We start from the raw sequence: 15270 nt of genomic DNA, 5'->3' as shown, positions 1-15270 counted from the left end.
TAATTAATTCATTCATTAATTCATTCATTCATTATCCTAACCCACTTATCCTGAACAGGGTCCCAGCATGCATTGGGCGAAAGGCAGGAATACACCCTGGACAGGTCGCTAGTCCATCGCAGGGCACACACACAGCATTCACTCAAACACTCATACCCACTGGCAATTTAGACTCTCCAATCAACCTAACCTGCATGTCTTTGGACTGTGGGAGGAAACCGGAGTACCCGGAGGAAACCCACGCAAACACGGGAAGAACATGCAAACTCCACACAGAGAGGCCCCGGCCGACCGGGACTCGAACACAGGACCTCCTTGCTGTAAGGCGGCAGTGCAACCACTGCACCATCCATGCCGCCAAATATTAATTCACTGGTTCAATTTTTATAGGAGTATAATTACAAAAACTATTTGATCAAAGAAGAGTGCAGCTCACAATTGATCATAACTCAGTATTAAAAAAGCTTTTTAGTGGTTTATTACTGCAGAGCATTAGCAATAACAATAATTGTCTGCCCTCTAGTGGTAAGTCCAAGCTCAACAAGTGGGACAAAATAATATTAAACAACATATTAAAATATACATGAAATATAAACGTAAAGGCAATAGAAGAATCATCACAGCACTAAAAATGTTCAGCATTAAGAGGGTGTGAATCTGGCTCATCTGTGGCTAATGCAAGATGGGTTTCTCAGGACAGAAAGGAAAGGGGTTGTTATAAATTTTGGATTTCCAAAAATATTATTTCTGCTTTAATTTATGTTTTCAGTTGGCCTGGATAGTTTTTTTGTCTAGATTGTCTGAGCCAATTACAAGATGCTAGAGACATTCACAGAAGCTACATTACAAAACTGATATCGTATCACATTACATTCATTTAGCTGATGCTTTTGCTGATGCAGTGATGTACCTTAACCACTACGCTAGAGGCCACCATCCACAAGACCACAGGCAGTAAATTCCTCTCAGTATTCCTGTTTATTTTCTTATTTGAAATTATTTTTCTTGGTGGGGTGGATCATTTTGTTTCCAGGTTATGTTTTTGTTTTTTTTACTACTTGGCTCTTCACGTATCCTTTGCTTGACCCATAACACTTTAAAATCAATCGCATGTTGTTTGAAACAAAATATACTCTACGATTCCATAGCTGAACCATATGAACCATGTAGTAAATTGTGTCCTTAAACTCAAGTTAATAAAAAGATGGCCATCGGGTGTAACCTGGGAATGGAGTCATTATCTCATAAAATGAGTTTATATCCAGAAGATTGCAGCATACTTTTGACTGAAGCGAGCCTAGTCTGGTTAGTAGATGGCTTTTGTGGAAGCAATGCATGCCCTATTCTACTCAAAGGACTCTCTATAATAACGGTATGTGTTACTCGCAATCCACAAGTGAAATTAACTTGACAACAGTCAAGCCACCTTTCAGGATAATGTCACTTGGACTTGGAGTCTTTATTCAAAACGCAGGACTGCTGTTTCGCATGACAGTTCCTAAAACTCACCTCTTCAGGCTGCACCTCTCCCCACCCCTCCCTGTAATGTCTAATTAGCTATGTAAGATGTTAATCATTGTTATCGCACTTGTGTATACTTTATTATTGCTGGTGTTGTATGCCAAAACTGTTTTATTGCTGTTTTTTTATTTGGTTTGGTCTCGTAAAATTAATCTAAGTTTTGATTTATGTGGTGACTTCTGGCAGCTGTACCTTACTCTAGGGGTTTCGGCGCACTTTTCGCTGGTTATGATTATGCACTCTTGTTGTACGTAACTCTGGATATTTAATGTAATGTAATGCCTCCACTGTTGCCAAAAAGGCAAAAGAACACGGGGCAGGTGTATGCACCGGGATATGTTTTGGACTCAACTTTCCAGCCAATGGACACGCCTAAAAGTTACACTCCCCGCTAACAAGCCAATCAGTCGAGTCGTTTTCTAACCATCGCCCACTTGGCACCCATTGGGCAGACCGACGACACGCAACAGGACCTAAATAGTTGATGTTCAGTGCAGCTGATGAGCCGAGTTCTCTACCTGCCACAACGTACATGTCTTCAAACAATGTGCAGTTGAGCTGGCATAGATACAGCACAGCCAACTCCATTAATTAAAAAAAAGTTATTCAAATCAGATCTCAGGAATAAAACGTAAAATAAAACGCACTTCGCGACACACTCAACATGGCGAAACTGCTTAGCCGCTCTTCAATCTCAACTGCGCTCTATGGTCAATTTTCCGTCTGTCTTGACGCACTATCGTGACGTCAGCATTCTCGCTTGTCAAGCCGTGAAGGGAACCTTGAACCCGGAGATATTCCTTTTTTCTGGAAGCGGAGGTAAATTATGTGCTTGGGTCTGATCACCTGCACTGTGCGTAGAACATTGTCTGACAGCTGAGTAAAGATCACTGGGCTACTCACTATCTGTCGTTAGGATAATGCAAGATACTGTGTAACTCGAGTTATCGCGAAGCTGGCTAGCAAACTACTGATATCGAGTATCAAGACAAGGGCAAGCTAGTTCACAGGAAGGTATGAAGTCTAGACAGATAGCTATCTGACAGTAGCCACGTTACAGTTCCGAATATTTTTCTCTTTGCTTCTGTGTTAGTCTTTATGGAGCTAGCTGTATGTAATCTTTTTCAGGACTAAATCCGACATGCCTTTAAGAAGCGTCGCTTTCCGTCTACTCTCCAGCGTTATAGTTCCAAATATTTTGCTCTTTGCTTCTGTGTGTAGTCTTTATGTAGCTACCTACGTCTTCTTTTCAGGACGTCGAGATCCGAAATGGCTTTAAGAAGCGCCACTTTCCGTCTGCTCGCCAGCACCCAGAGATGCGCGCTGATCTCTGCTTCAAGAGCTCAGGGAACCGTTGCGTCTGCCAAGTGGGGTAAGGGTAGATGTTCTTCAAAGTGGTGCTTAGCAAAAATGGACGGGAATATTCCATAAAAAAAATATTTTGTTTCAGTTCATATATTACAGACTTATAAACATTCTTGGCAATATTGTGAACAATAACTTAGTGTATGAACCTCCATTTACTATGCTGTGAAATATTGTATTGAGCATAGGAGACACGAAGACAGTGAATCTATGCCAGCTTGACCTGCTCATAAACTGGTCTTGCTGGGTATGAGCTGGTCAACCAGCATGGCTAAGCTGGTCATAAAGTTGGGTATGAGCTGGTCAACCAGAGCTGTTTCAAAACATAGCTTGAGCTGGTTCAAACCATGTCAAGTTAGGAGCTGGTTTGAATTGGTCTAACCAGCCGCTTCAAAACCTAGCTCGAGCTGTTCCTTTCAGCAGGGTAGCAACACAACAGGCAGACCTGCAAGCGATAAGAGTTGTCTTGGCAGACCTAGCCCTACCTTGGCCGATGCTCATGGTAACTGTGCCTTGCCCTGTCGGCCAAAGTGCTCTCTGCCCCGATCACGGGGCCACTCCACTCACTAAAACAGCGTCTTGGCACCATGAGCCACCCAGCAGTCCCCTTAAGGACAGCCTCTGGTGAAAATGCAGGGTCCCCTGGTGTTGGGGTGCAACTCGCCATGGAAAAGATGTGGTCTCATTAAAAAGGCCTCACTCTTATTCCGATACAAAACGCTTCTGTAGGTTCACCTGTGTATCATTACATTACATTAATGGCATTTGGCAGACGCTCTTATCCAGAGCGACGTACAACAAAGTGCATACCCATAACCAGGGATAAGTGCGCTGAAAGACCCTAGAGGGAAGTACAATTTCAACTGCTGCCTGCACAACAAAGATAAGGACCAGGGCCCATTTGATCATCTGATATATTTATTTATTTATTTTTTCTCTCTTCAAACCGCAACACGCAAATGTACGAACCAACCCCTTAACTAGCCAAACACCGCTTACCTAGCCAAACTAAAACATCCTGATACACAGAAAGTAAATCACAGAAAGACAACAATTAAGGTTCACAGGGAGGTGGGGAGGGACAGGCAGAGGTGCTGCTTGAAGAGGTGCGTCTTCAGGCAGCTGTCTGAGCACTTCGGTTGTTAATGGTGTTCTGAGCGCATTATAATATCGCTGCAGCGTCATGGTATGCGAGGGTTACAACATGGTATGTACGGTAAGAATCAATGGCAGGGATTTCTAGGATTTTCATCAGGAGGACCCCTGGACTTATTTACACTCCAGGGGCTGGGGGTCCTCAAGGTGGACTTTCGATGAAAAAGCTTAGAAAGCATTGATTCCCAATATACATACCTACCATGTTGTGCCCGAGCATACCTTCAGTACCGTCCGTGTTACACCTGATACACCTGGTCTGTAGCAGGCGGTGGGAGACTGCTTCTAAAAAGCTTTGAGAACTTGTACTTTACCGCCGTCATTTCAATGGCCACCGTTATGCCAATGCTAACAGTCACGGTGTTGCCCGACATGTCTACATTTTTATTAATATTATCATAATTTTTTTTTGTCTTTTAGAGGCGGAGAAGGGGAGCGACAAGAAGACGGTGAAAGCGCGTACGTAGTGCGGAGCGTTCGGTCACCGCGCTTTTAAAAAGCCTGCCGGCGCGGTCTTTGCATTTTCGGGCGTGGCTCTTTAACCCGTGTTCGCCTCCTCTTCCCACAGCTGCCAAGGTTCAGTTTAACTGGCGGGACGCCCTGGAGCTGGAGGGTCAGCTGACGGAGGAGGAGGTGATGATCCGCGACTCGTTCCGCACCTACTGCCAGGAGAAGCTCATGCCCCGCATCCTGATGGCCAACAGGCACGAGGGTAAGGGAGGCGCGGGGGTGGGCCGCTGGGGTCATTCGGGGTCATTCAGGAGGCCCGCTCTGCCGCAGAGCTCTGCCATTGGCTAATGCTGAGGGCATGAGCAGGGAAGTTTTGCTATAGGTCCCGTTACGAAATGCAGCTGTCGGGCCCTTAGCCCCACATTGCTCCAGGGGGGGGTTGGCCCCTGCTTAGTCTAATCAACTGTAAGTCGCTTTGGATAAAAGTGTCAGCTAAATAACTGTTATGTAAATGTCATGTAATGAAATCAGGGGATTCAAGGTCTTCTCGCGGCACTCTGGTCTGCTGTGTTAGAAATATGTAAAAAAATAAATAAAATTCAAAAAGTTCACATTCATTTAAAAAATGTCAATGAACAAATCCCATTCACAAAAAGTAAAGAAATAAATGGCATTAAAATGCACATAGCTTAATTAAAATCCCCCCTCTTGACATGACACATTATCAGTACACTACACACTTGCTTTTGAGAGTGGTTCACAATGAAATTCTGTACATTTTTGAAAGAGTGCCATGGCAGAAAAAAGGTTGGGAAGCGCTGCATTGTAGACGTAATCCTCATTCGTTATTGATTGCTGAATGCTGTGTTTGCCGTCTCCTCCCCAGTGTTTCACCGGGAGATCGTGTCAGAGATGGGAGAGCTGGGAGTCCTGGGCCCCACCATCCAGGGTAAACACGCTCTCCACAAGCCCCTCAGCTCAGCCCTGCTCTGGAGCTCCAGGAGCTCCTGCTGACCAAGGCTATTTAAACTGGTTAAAAAAACGTTTTTGGCATAACAATAAGGCTCATGAATTGGCATTAACCAATGTAGTTGTTTACATGAATTAATGATGGTCAAATACATGAATTAAGCATGAAATTCACTTCACTAGTTAGTGCATTTGTTAACAATTAGCCTATTTGTCACATGTTTATACATTTAGCAAACCGTAGGATGAACGTATAATTAGTTAACCGTTAACAAGTTGAATTGGAAATAACTCATGTAGTTTTTAACATGAATGGGTGATGTACAAATAGCTTCACAGAGCTGTACAGATTAACTTCTCAGTAGTAGTTAGTTAACAACTACACTAGTTCATGCCAAATCATGGAACCTTATTATAAAGTGTTTCTATTTTTATTTTTTGTCACCTTCCAGTACGGGATAAACCAAATGGAACATTTCACGTTGTTTCACTGTAAGAGTATGGCATTGCTATTTGAGATATTCTAAATGATATCCCCCTCCAAAGGGAATTGGTCCAAGCCCTCTCGACCTCTGTGCGGTTGTGTACACTGTATACACAAGCCATTACGGTCAGTGACCTCTCCCTTATGTAGTGTTTCATAAGACAGTGGCTAGTCCTCTGTGAAAGGGATCTGGGTTTGTGACCTACAAATCACAAGCTACCCATTCTGTCAGAAACACTGCTGTTGGTCATTTAATGCACACAGTATTGTACTGTTTTGCATTGAGTTGGATTGTACATGTATTGTAGCCTGAAACCAGAACGAGAATGATGATGGGTGCTTTCACATTGATCTCTCTCTCTCTCTCCCTCTCTCCCTCCCTCTCTCTCTCTCTCTCTCTCTCCCTCTCTCCCCCTCCCTCTCTCCCCCTCCCTCTCTCCCTCTCTCTCTCCCTCCCTCCCTCCCTCTCCCTCTCTCCCTCCCTCCCTCCCCCTCTCTCCCTCCCTCTCTCCCTCCCTCTCTCCCTCCCCCTCTCTCCCTCCCCCTCTCTCCCTCCCTCTCTCCCTCCCTCTCCCTCTCTCCCTCCCTCTCTCCCTCCCTCCCCCTCCCTCTCTCCCTCCCTCCCCCTCCCTCTCTCCCTCCCTCTCTCCCTCCCTCCCCCTCCCTCTCTCCCTCCCTCTCTCCCTCCCTCCCCCTCCCTCTCTCCCTCCCTCCCCCTCTCCCTCCCTCTCTCCCTCCCCCTCTCCCTCCCTCTCTCCCTCCCTCTCTCCCTCCCCCTCTCCCTCCCTCTCTCCCTCTCCCTCCCTCTCTCCCTCTCTCCCTCCCTCCCCCTCTCCCTCCCCCTCTCTCCCTCTCTCCCTCCCCCTCTCTCCCTCCCCCTCTCTCCCTCCCCCTCTCCCTCTCTCCCTCCCCCTCTCTCCCTCCCCCCCTCCCCCTCTCTCCCTCCCCCCCTCCCCCTCTCTCCCTCCCCCCCTCTCCCTCCCTCCCTCCCTCCCTCCCCCTCTCTCCCTCCCCCTCTCTCCCTCCCCCCCTCTCCCTCCCCCTCTCTCCCTCCCCCCCTCTCCCTCCCCCCCTCTCCCTCCCCCTCTCTCCCCCTCTCTCCCTCCCCCCCTCTCCCTCCCCCTCTCTCCCTCCCCCCCTCTCCCTCCCCCTCTCTCCCTCCCCCCCTCTCCCTCCCCCTCTCCCTCTCCCTCCCCCTCTCCCTCTCTCCCTCTCCCTCCCTCTCTCCCTCCCTCTCTCCCTCAGGGTACGGCTGTGCTGGCACGAGCTACGTGGCGTACGGGCTGATCGCCAGGGAGGTGGAGAGAGTGGACAGTGGCTACCGCTCCGTCATGAGTGTGCAGTCCTCCTTGGTCATGCACCCCATCAACGCGTACGGCACCGAGCAGCAGAAGGAGAAGTACCTGCCCAAGCTGGGTGAGGAGCCAAGCTCACTGACTCTTACATAACATAACGTATAACATACTGGTGAGAACAGGCCTTTCAGCCCAGCAATGCTCACCTTTTCCGGCCAGTAAAGTGTACCTACTGCTTAGTCTGACTAAAACCTAAATAGTATCTAGCAACGTATCAAGCCTGGCTTTGAAAATCCTGCCTCCACTACATGTCCTGGCAAGCTATCTCTCTGTGAAGAATACATCCTGATATTTCCTGGTAGTTCTCCTTAATCCCTTTAATAAATTTAATTCCGGGTCCCAAGTCTCCTTGACTAAACTTAGAGAGATTAAGCATTTTAAGTATTTCCTCATCACTTTTATTTTTTTTAAACATGAATCAATCTGGTTGCCCTTCTCTGAACCTTTTCCAACACCTCAATATCTTTTCCATAGTGCGGCAAACTGACCCTCTTGAATTATCCTGGGCAAACTGACCTTTATTGCCAAAATTTGACCTCAATAAAATGCAAAAACATTCATCGGCTGCTGTTTATAATCACGGAATGTGGCTAAAGATGACAGATTGTGTAAATGATTGGGCTAATGAAATAATAAAGAGCAGAAGTTTTACACTGGCTGACGTTCTCCACCCCTGTGCAGCTCGGGGGGAGATCCTGGGCTGTTTCGGACTCACAGAACCGAACCACGGCAGTGACCCGGGCGGCATGGAGACCCGAGCCAAGTTCAACCCGTCCAGCCGCACCTTCACCCTCACCGGCACCAAGACCTGGTGAGTCCGGCCCGACCCGACCCGACCGGGGGGAAATGGGGTTCATTATTATCCCTGATTGTTGATTGATTGATTGAAACGTAGTGGCTAAGGTGCCTGACTGGGGCCCCATAGATTGGTGCCTCAAATCGCGGGGAAGCCACGATAAGATCCGCACAGCCCTTGAGAAAAGGCCCTTAACCCTGCATTGCTCCTGGGGGGGTTGTCCCCTGCTTAGTCTGATCAACTGCAAGTAATGTGTTTGCACTTGAGTTAGGCTATAATGTGTCAGCTAAAATGACACATCGTAGCCTAACTCAAACGCAAACGTGATCCAGACCCTGTAAGATTAGTTTGAAATACATTGTAGGTAGAATGAAAATCAGAGTAGAATCAGGTGTGGTAAATTCGGTTTGAAATAAAAAACCTGCAGGATGGCACATCTCCAGAAGCAGGGTTGGGCAGCCGTGGTGTACCGCTCTCCAACTGTAAGACGGATGTTTACCGTTCTTGCGGGGCTGGTGGTCCTCCCCCCCCCCCCCCGTAGGATCACAAACTCCCCCGAGGCGGACATCTGCGTGGTGTGGGCCAGGTGTGAGGACGGGCGGGTGCGGGGCTTCATCCTGGAGCGCGGCATGAAGGGCCTGACCACGCCCAAGATCGAGGGCAAGTTCTCCCTGCGGGCCTCGGCCACGGGCATGATCGTCATGGACGAGGTGGAGGTGCCGGAGGAGAACCTGCTGCCCAAAGTCTCCGGGCTGGCGGTGAGGAGTTCAGTAATGAAGCTCCATCTTTATGGAGTATACAGTACTGTGCACCCTAGACTTTATTATATATATGTTTATTTTGTGTGTGTGATTTGAGATTTCCAAATACTCATTTTCCAAAAGATTTAATTTTAGAGAAAGTTCTGTATTGAATTTTAAAAAGTTACATATTACTGTAAGCAATTGACAACTTGTTACATAAAAACTTGATCAAGGCTGTCTGAGATCAGAAGCAAGGAGTCAACCAAAGTCTGCAGAAGAACTGTGGCAAGTTCTCCACAACATGCTTGGAACAACCTCCCTGCCGATTGTCTTATAGAACTGCACTGCAGTGTTGGCTCAGAGAAGTGATGCAGTTTTAACGCCAAAGGGTGGTCACAAAAAATACTGATTTGATTCAGTTTTTAACTATTCTGCCAAATTACTGTCAATGTATTGTACGTTTATTTAGGACCTTTCATTGAATTATTTTTGAAAGAATCTTACAGAATGTACAGAATGTAATACAGGTGCCTAAGACTTTTGCACAGTACTGTATGCACTACAAATATGCAGTACAGGGCAGCCTGTAGCCTAGTGACTAAGGTGACTAAGGTTAAGGACCTGGAAGGTTGGTGGTTCAAGCCCCGGTGTAGCCATGATAAGATCCACACAGCTGCATTGCTCCAGGGGGTATTGTCCCCTGCTTGCTCTAATCAACTGCTTTCGATAAAAGCGTCCGCCACATAATTTTAATGTAATGTAACAAATTTGTGCTCAACCTCAAACTCACTGTAAAAATGGTGCGACCTGTATCCTTACCTGCTTTTTAAAATCAGACTTAAATGTCGTGATATTTGTTTTGGGTTGATCTGAGCTCTCTCTCTCTGTCCTCCAGGGTCCGTTCGGCTGTCTGAACAACGCCCGGTACGGCATCGCGTGGGGGGCCCTGGGGGCTGCCGAGTTCTGCTTCCACGAGGCCCGGCAGTACACTCTGGACCGGTGAGAGGCCAACGGAACGCCCGCCGCATTTGAATTTTTCAGTTCAAATACAAACTGACGTTTTTAACAGTTTGCAAACAGCTTGCAGTTAACCAAATATTTGAAATCTAATTACTTATCAGAATGTTACCGAGAGTTTTGCCCGTTGCAGTCAAAATTATTAGATAGTTTAACAGTGATAATCACAAATTAGTTAATTGCTTCACTGCCGCAATAAGGTCCGTTGCAGTTTTTACAGATCTGGTTAATGTTAATGACTAGTTTAATCAAAGCATAGCATGTTATGCGAGAACGGGCCATTCAGCCCAGCAATGCTTGCCTTTTTCTACTACTAAAGTGTAGCTGATTAGTTTACCTAAAAGCTGAATATCTGGCACCCAATCAAGCCTGGTCTTGAAAAGCCCCCGTGTTTCTGCAATCATTGCAGTTTATGTTCACGAGTTTACCATTCAGAGCTGATTTTAATTGCTGCTTTGCCGAGTTGCAGTAAATGTTAAATCACGCTGTACTGGACCACCCAGCCAGAGAGGCTTTATCCGTCTCTCCCGCCTGTCCGTCAGGATCCAGTTCGGCGTCCCCCTGGCGAGGAACCAGCTGATGCAGAAAAAGATGGCCGACATGCTGACTGACATCACCATCGGCCTGCAGGCCTGTCTGCAGCTGGGCCGCCTCATGGACCACAAGAAGTAAGCAGGGGACTGTGCTCCTCCTGGCTAAGTGTCGGGTAGCAGGGTTTTCCCACCACGCAACGTCCACAGTGGGTCTCCACCCAAGCTTTCTGAGAATGACGTATACTAGTATGAGCACTGCATGGTGTTGAATTGATGCGGAACAGTGGGGCGTTCCTGAAATTATAATGAAGTACTAAAATGTGGAGAAAATGAGGAGTAAGAAAATGACAGATTTCCTACAGTTTGTGGGTTTGGCAGAAGGAGACTGACGTGCGCGCGTGTTTAAACCCAGAGCGGCCCCGGAGATGATCTCCATGCTGAAGAGGAACAGCTGCGGCAAGGCGCTGGACATCGCCCGGCAGGCCAGGGACATGCTGGGCGGGAACGGCATCTCAGACGAGTACCACATCATCCGCCACGTCATGAACCTGGAGGCCGTCAACACCTACGAGGGTGAGGCCCGTCGGGCTGCCAGAGCCTCTCTCCGTCCTTAACCGCAGATGGGTCCGTCCTTACATCCGCGTAGTGCTTCTCTAGACACTCAAAGCGCTTTACAGTGAGGAGGGGGGAAACTCGCCTCAACCACCCACCTGGGTTATGCAATGGCAGCCATTTTGTGCCTGAATGCTCACCGTACATCAGCCGAGGTGGAGAGGGGAGAATCAACTCTGTTCTTCAAATCTGAAATTCTGTCTCTGCAAAAAAACAAGTTTGTCTCAAGTGTTTTAGTCTTATATTTAGACTTGAATCTTATTTCCATTTCTTTTTGCGAAATGAAGGCCGAAAATATTGCCAATGAGGTGAGTTTTACTTGCTTCAAGATTTGCTAATGGGGTAATGAAATTTAACTTGTAGTAAACTTAAAACTGCCGAATATTTTCTACTCGAGAGAAAAACATAAGATTTTAAGTCTAATTGCAAGACTAAAATGCTTGTTTTTTTGCAGTGCTGTTGAAGCTGAAATGTTACAATTTGATGTGTCCTATCCTTTGGAGTGTGACCAAGGAAATTATTGCTGATAGTTGTACCTTGCACATCTCTTGAATATACATAAAGTAGTGAGTGACATGTCATAAAGTAAGCATGTAGAGTTTATTTTTTTATCTACATTTAGTCTTTGATGTTTGATTTTCGCCATTAGTGTGTCAGAAGAAAATAGCTAATTTGAGATTAACATTATTTTTCCAACAAATTCAATGTTAGAGAAATTTCATGAAAATGACATTAAATCATAGAGCACTTTTCAGATTAAAAGCTTTGATCGAGGCGATGTGGGATTACCCCCAGAGCCAGTAGCAAGTGAGACAGGCAAAGTCTGCAGAAGAACTGTGGCAAGTTCTCCAATATGTTTGGTACAAACTTTAATCTTATTATTTTTGAAAGCATCTTCACTTTATAGAATTTGTTTACATGTGCTGAAGACTTTAGCACAGTAGTGTACTGTACTGCACTGCACTGTTGGCCTAATGCAGTACCCAGCAAAGCTCATGTGGAAGGCGTCTTTACAATATGTTACCAGAAGAGGGCAGCAATTCTCAAATTAGTGAGGACACAACTGCAGTGCATTGCTGCAACAGTATAAATGGATTTTCCCCACAGGATCATCATAACAAGAAACTTCTCATCATAAGAGATTAACATATCTCGTTATAAGGGGGGGGGGGGGGTTATTGTTATAATGAGGGCAAAAAATATTGCTGTAACAGGAGATTGAGCAGAAAAATGCACTGCCACACAATACCACCGGTGTTAAATTCTTTCAAATGAAAATGGGTAAGCTATAAGATCACAGGCACAGTTACAGTGTGTAGAAGGCCTCAGTGTTGATTTCTTTCACCTGAATGAATAGTAAACCCTCTCTTCAATGTTTACCGGTAATATGAATCGGATAAACATGTTTAATGTCATTATCTAGACCATGCGTGTCAAACTCCAGTCCTGGAGGGCCGCAGGTTCTGCTGGTTTTTGGTATGCATCAGCACGAGAGATGAATTTCAAAGTCTTTAATTGGCTAAAGAGTCCACACACCTTGTTTCTCAAGGCCTTAATTGGCCGCTGATTGAAAGGAAACCACAAATACCAGCAGACACTGCGGCCCTCCAGGACTGGAGTTCGACGCCCCTGATCTAGACTCCATACCGCTGTGAATCTGTCTTCTAGCTACCCCTGAATAACCCAGTGATCTCCCCGTCTGCCTGGCCCTGCAGGTACACACGACATCCACGCTCTCATCCTGGGCAGAGCCATCACGGGGCTTCAGTCCTTCACTGTGGATAAGTAGACCTTCCCCCCGCTGTCCTCCCCTGCCCAGAGAGAGCAGGACTCACACCCTCCATCCGCTCCGTCTGCTGGGGGAAGTGGCTCACTGTACACGGCTCTCTGGGACTGCTAACACGACGCCCGTGTCTGGACTGGGAAACGAGGGGCTGAGACTTTACCTCCCTTCTGATGTCGCCATGATTGTAGAATGTTATCAAATTCACTTCGTAGGGGTTTCTCAACATAGGGGTTTCTTTTTTTTTTTTTTCAACAGTTAAACATGTAGCCAGTGCAGCCTGTAAAACATACCTTTCTAAAAAAAAACAAGGTTATTTCCTGAATTCAGTTCATTAGGTTATTTTGCGGAATGATATTTGATGAATATTTACTCTAACTTGCAGTATTTTGAAAATGGTAAAATAGCCAAAAGGAAAAAAGGTCAAGATGTTTCTGTTTAGCTGAATTCACAAATTTGTGAACATTACTTCACATTTTCACACTAGAAAACCCAGGGAAAGCATATGCTTGGACTTAATTTAAACCTGTTGTAAGGTCTGTGTACACAGCTGGTCTCCAACCTTGGTCCTGGAGAGCTACTGGCTATGCTGGTTTATATTTTCACTTTAAAATCAGCACCCTGTCGAGACGCAGGTAACCAGGTGAGTTAACTGTGTAAACCACTGGCCTAATTGATTGAGGGCAGAGTAACAATGGAAACCAGCACACCCTGTAGCTCTCCAGGACCAGGGTTTGGAGACTACTGATGTACAGTTTGCTTGGAATTCCCACCTAAATTTTCCCTGGTCCATTTTCATACTTAAAAAAGAAAAAAAAAGAAAAAAAAAGAAAAAAAATCTTCCCTTGAATCTTCAACAAGAAGCGCAAGTTAAAATAAAAAGTTAAAAAGACGGTTAGCAGGCTGGTAGCTCTTCCTCACGACATGGTGCCCTTTAAGCTAATCTGATATGAAGCATTGTACATTTGTATGGTAATGTGTTTAATATCGACAGTATACAACTTTAATCATATGGGGGGGAAAGTATTGCTGACACGGATGTAGCCGTCAAACTCATAAATTAGCATGACGCAGTAATTTGAAAGGATATTTTTGTAATCGGTTTTCTCCTCGATGTGGGGCTTTTTGGTGAAAATAATTATTTTAATAAATGCTGTTTGCACTTTAGGAATTTGGTCCTTGGTACCCTTTTCCAGCTAGCGCCCCATGAACGTGGTATGGAAGGCGAATTTATTTCATAAATAAAGCCTTTTTGCAGTTTCTCGGGATTCTTACTGTATGTAATCTGCCCTTACGCCATGTCACCCTGCTTTCAAGTGAAGTCGGATCGTTCGTTTTCGTTAGTTTTCAGTTGGGTAAACATCATAACTGAGCCACCCCTCTCATTCACGTTCACATGCTTTCTGGTCGAATAATTAATAAAAAGAGATTTTGTGTGGCTCTGTATTAGTTCCTGTCGGATTGTTTAAATTCTAGGCTAGCAATCGGCTAGCTGATTATTGCAAGCAATTTTAGGCTATTTCTGGGGGTTAAGAATGCAAATACCACAGGAAATTGAATGCTGCAGTACAATAGATATCACTTAATGTCTGTTTAAATGTGCATCTGTGGTTCACTCATAGCTTCATCGTATGACATTTCTTTTGCTGACTCTGTTCGATGGACCATATTGGCAGGAGTGAGTACGTCACAACTCGGCCAATTCGTGCTGCATCTAGAATCCCGATTTCCCCGACTTGATCATCCGACATAATCAGGTGTTCAGGTGTGTCTCTCCAGTGGGAAACTCGTATGGACCGTTATCCCACACCACTTGAAAGCAGGGTCAGTTCTTTATGAACGATGGGCAATTAACTCTGTGCTGCAATGATAGGTTAAAAACTATAACAGTCTGCAGCAGACTGGAACAGCCTGTAATCCCAGTGCACTTAATCTGGGATTACATGGTTGTTATATTTTTCCCAGTGAGGCAAAAATAGCCCTTATTATTATGAATAGGTACATACTTTGAGGGGATTTGTTTACTTAAAATTTTTCATTTGGTCCTCATTTTTAGAAGTGAGAGATGATTGAGTTTGGTGACCTGCACATCAAAATAAAAGTTCTGAGGTGCTGGGACACAGAGAAAAGTCTGGAATTAATCCCACACAGAATAGACCCACACCCCAGCTTTACTGAATCCGTCGTGTGAAGAGATTAAGTGTGACACGGATTAATAACAAATTGACACTAGAACACTGCAATAAACTGCTGTTTTATTAACAATAAACAAAAGCTGTTATTAACCTCCTCCTCTCCAAAGTAGTGTTTTTACTCCAATGCCAACGGCTGTTCAGTAGTAATGTACTTGTGGCTACAGGTATAGGGGTGGTCCTAAAGCTCCGATTGGCTGAAGGGGTGGTCCTAAAGCACCGATTGGCTGACGGGGTGCTCTGAAAGCACCAATTGGCTGAGGGCAGAGGTGTCCAATCTTATCCTAAAAGGGCC

General features: G+C 45.6%; 1 protein-coding gene across 2 annotated transcripts; it reads left to right on the top strand.

Annotated features, from left to right (window-relative positions):
• The first annotated feature begins 2202 nt into the window (after positions 1–2202).
• Positions 2203–15068, top strand: gcdhb (glutaryl-CoA dehydrogenase b). Of its 2 annotated transcripts, none has more exons than XM_061225104.1 (12): positions 2203–2340; positions 2775–2893; positions 4462–4500; positions 4610–4753; positions 5378–5440; positions 7190–7360; positions 7981–8110; positions 8637–8853; positions 9734–9837; positions 10398–10523; positions 10801–10961; positions 12716–15068. In XM_061225104.1, exons 2-12 carry the CDS (start codon positions 2791–2793, stop codon positions 12787–12789), a joined length of 1332 nt encoding a protein of 443 aa, XP_061081088.1. In that variant the 5' UTR covers positions 2203–2340; positions 2775–2790; the 3' UTR covers positions 12790–15068. The 2 variants fall into 2 exon arrangements, with proteins under 2 accessions (XP_061081088.1, XP_061081089.1); XM_061225105.1 differs by lacking the exon at positions 2203–2340 and adding an exon at positions 2347–2535.
• The last annotated feature ends 202 nt before the right edge of the window (positions 15069–15270 follow it).

Source organism: Conger conger, chromosome 16, assembly GCF_963514075.1.
Source record: "Conger conger chromosome 16, fConCon1.1, whole genome shotgun sequence".
In the NCBI taxonomy this organism is placed as follows: Eukaryota; Metazoa; Chordata; class Actinopteri; order Anguilliformes; family Congridae; genus Conger; species Conger conger.
This window is presented reverse-complemented; position numbering and strand designations above follow the sequence as displayed.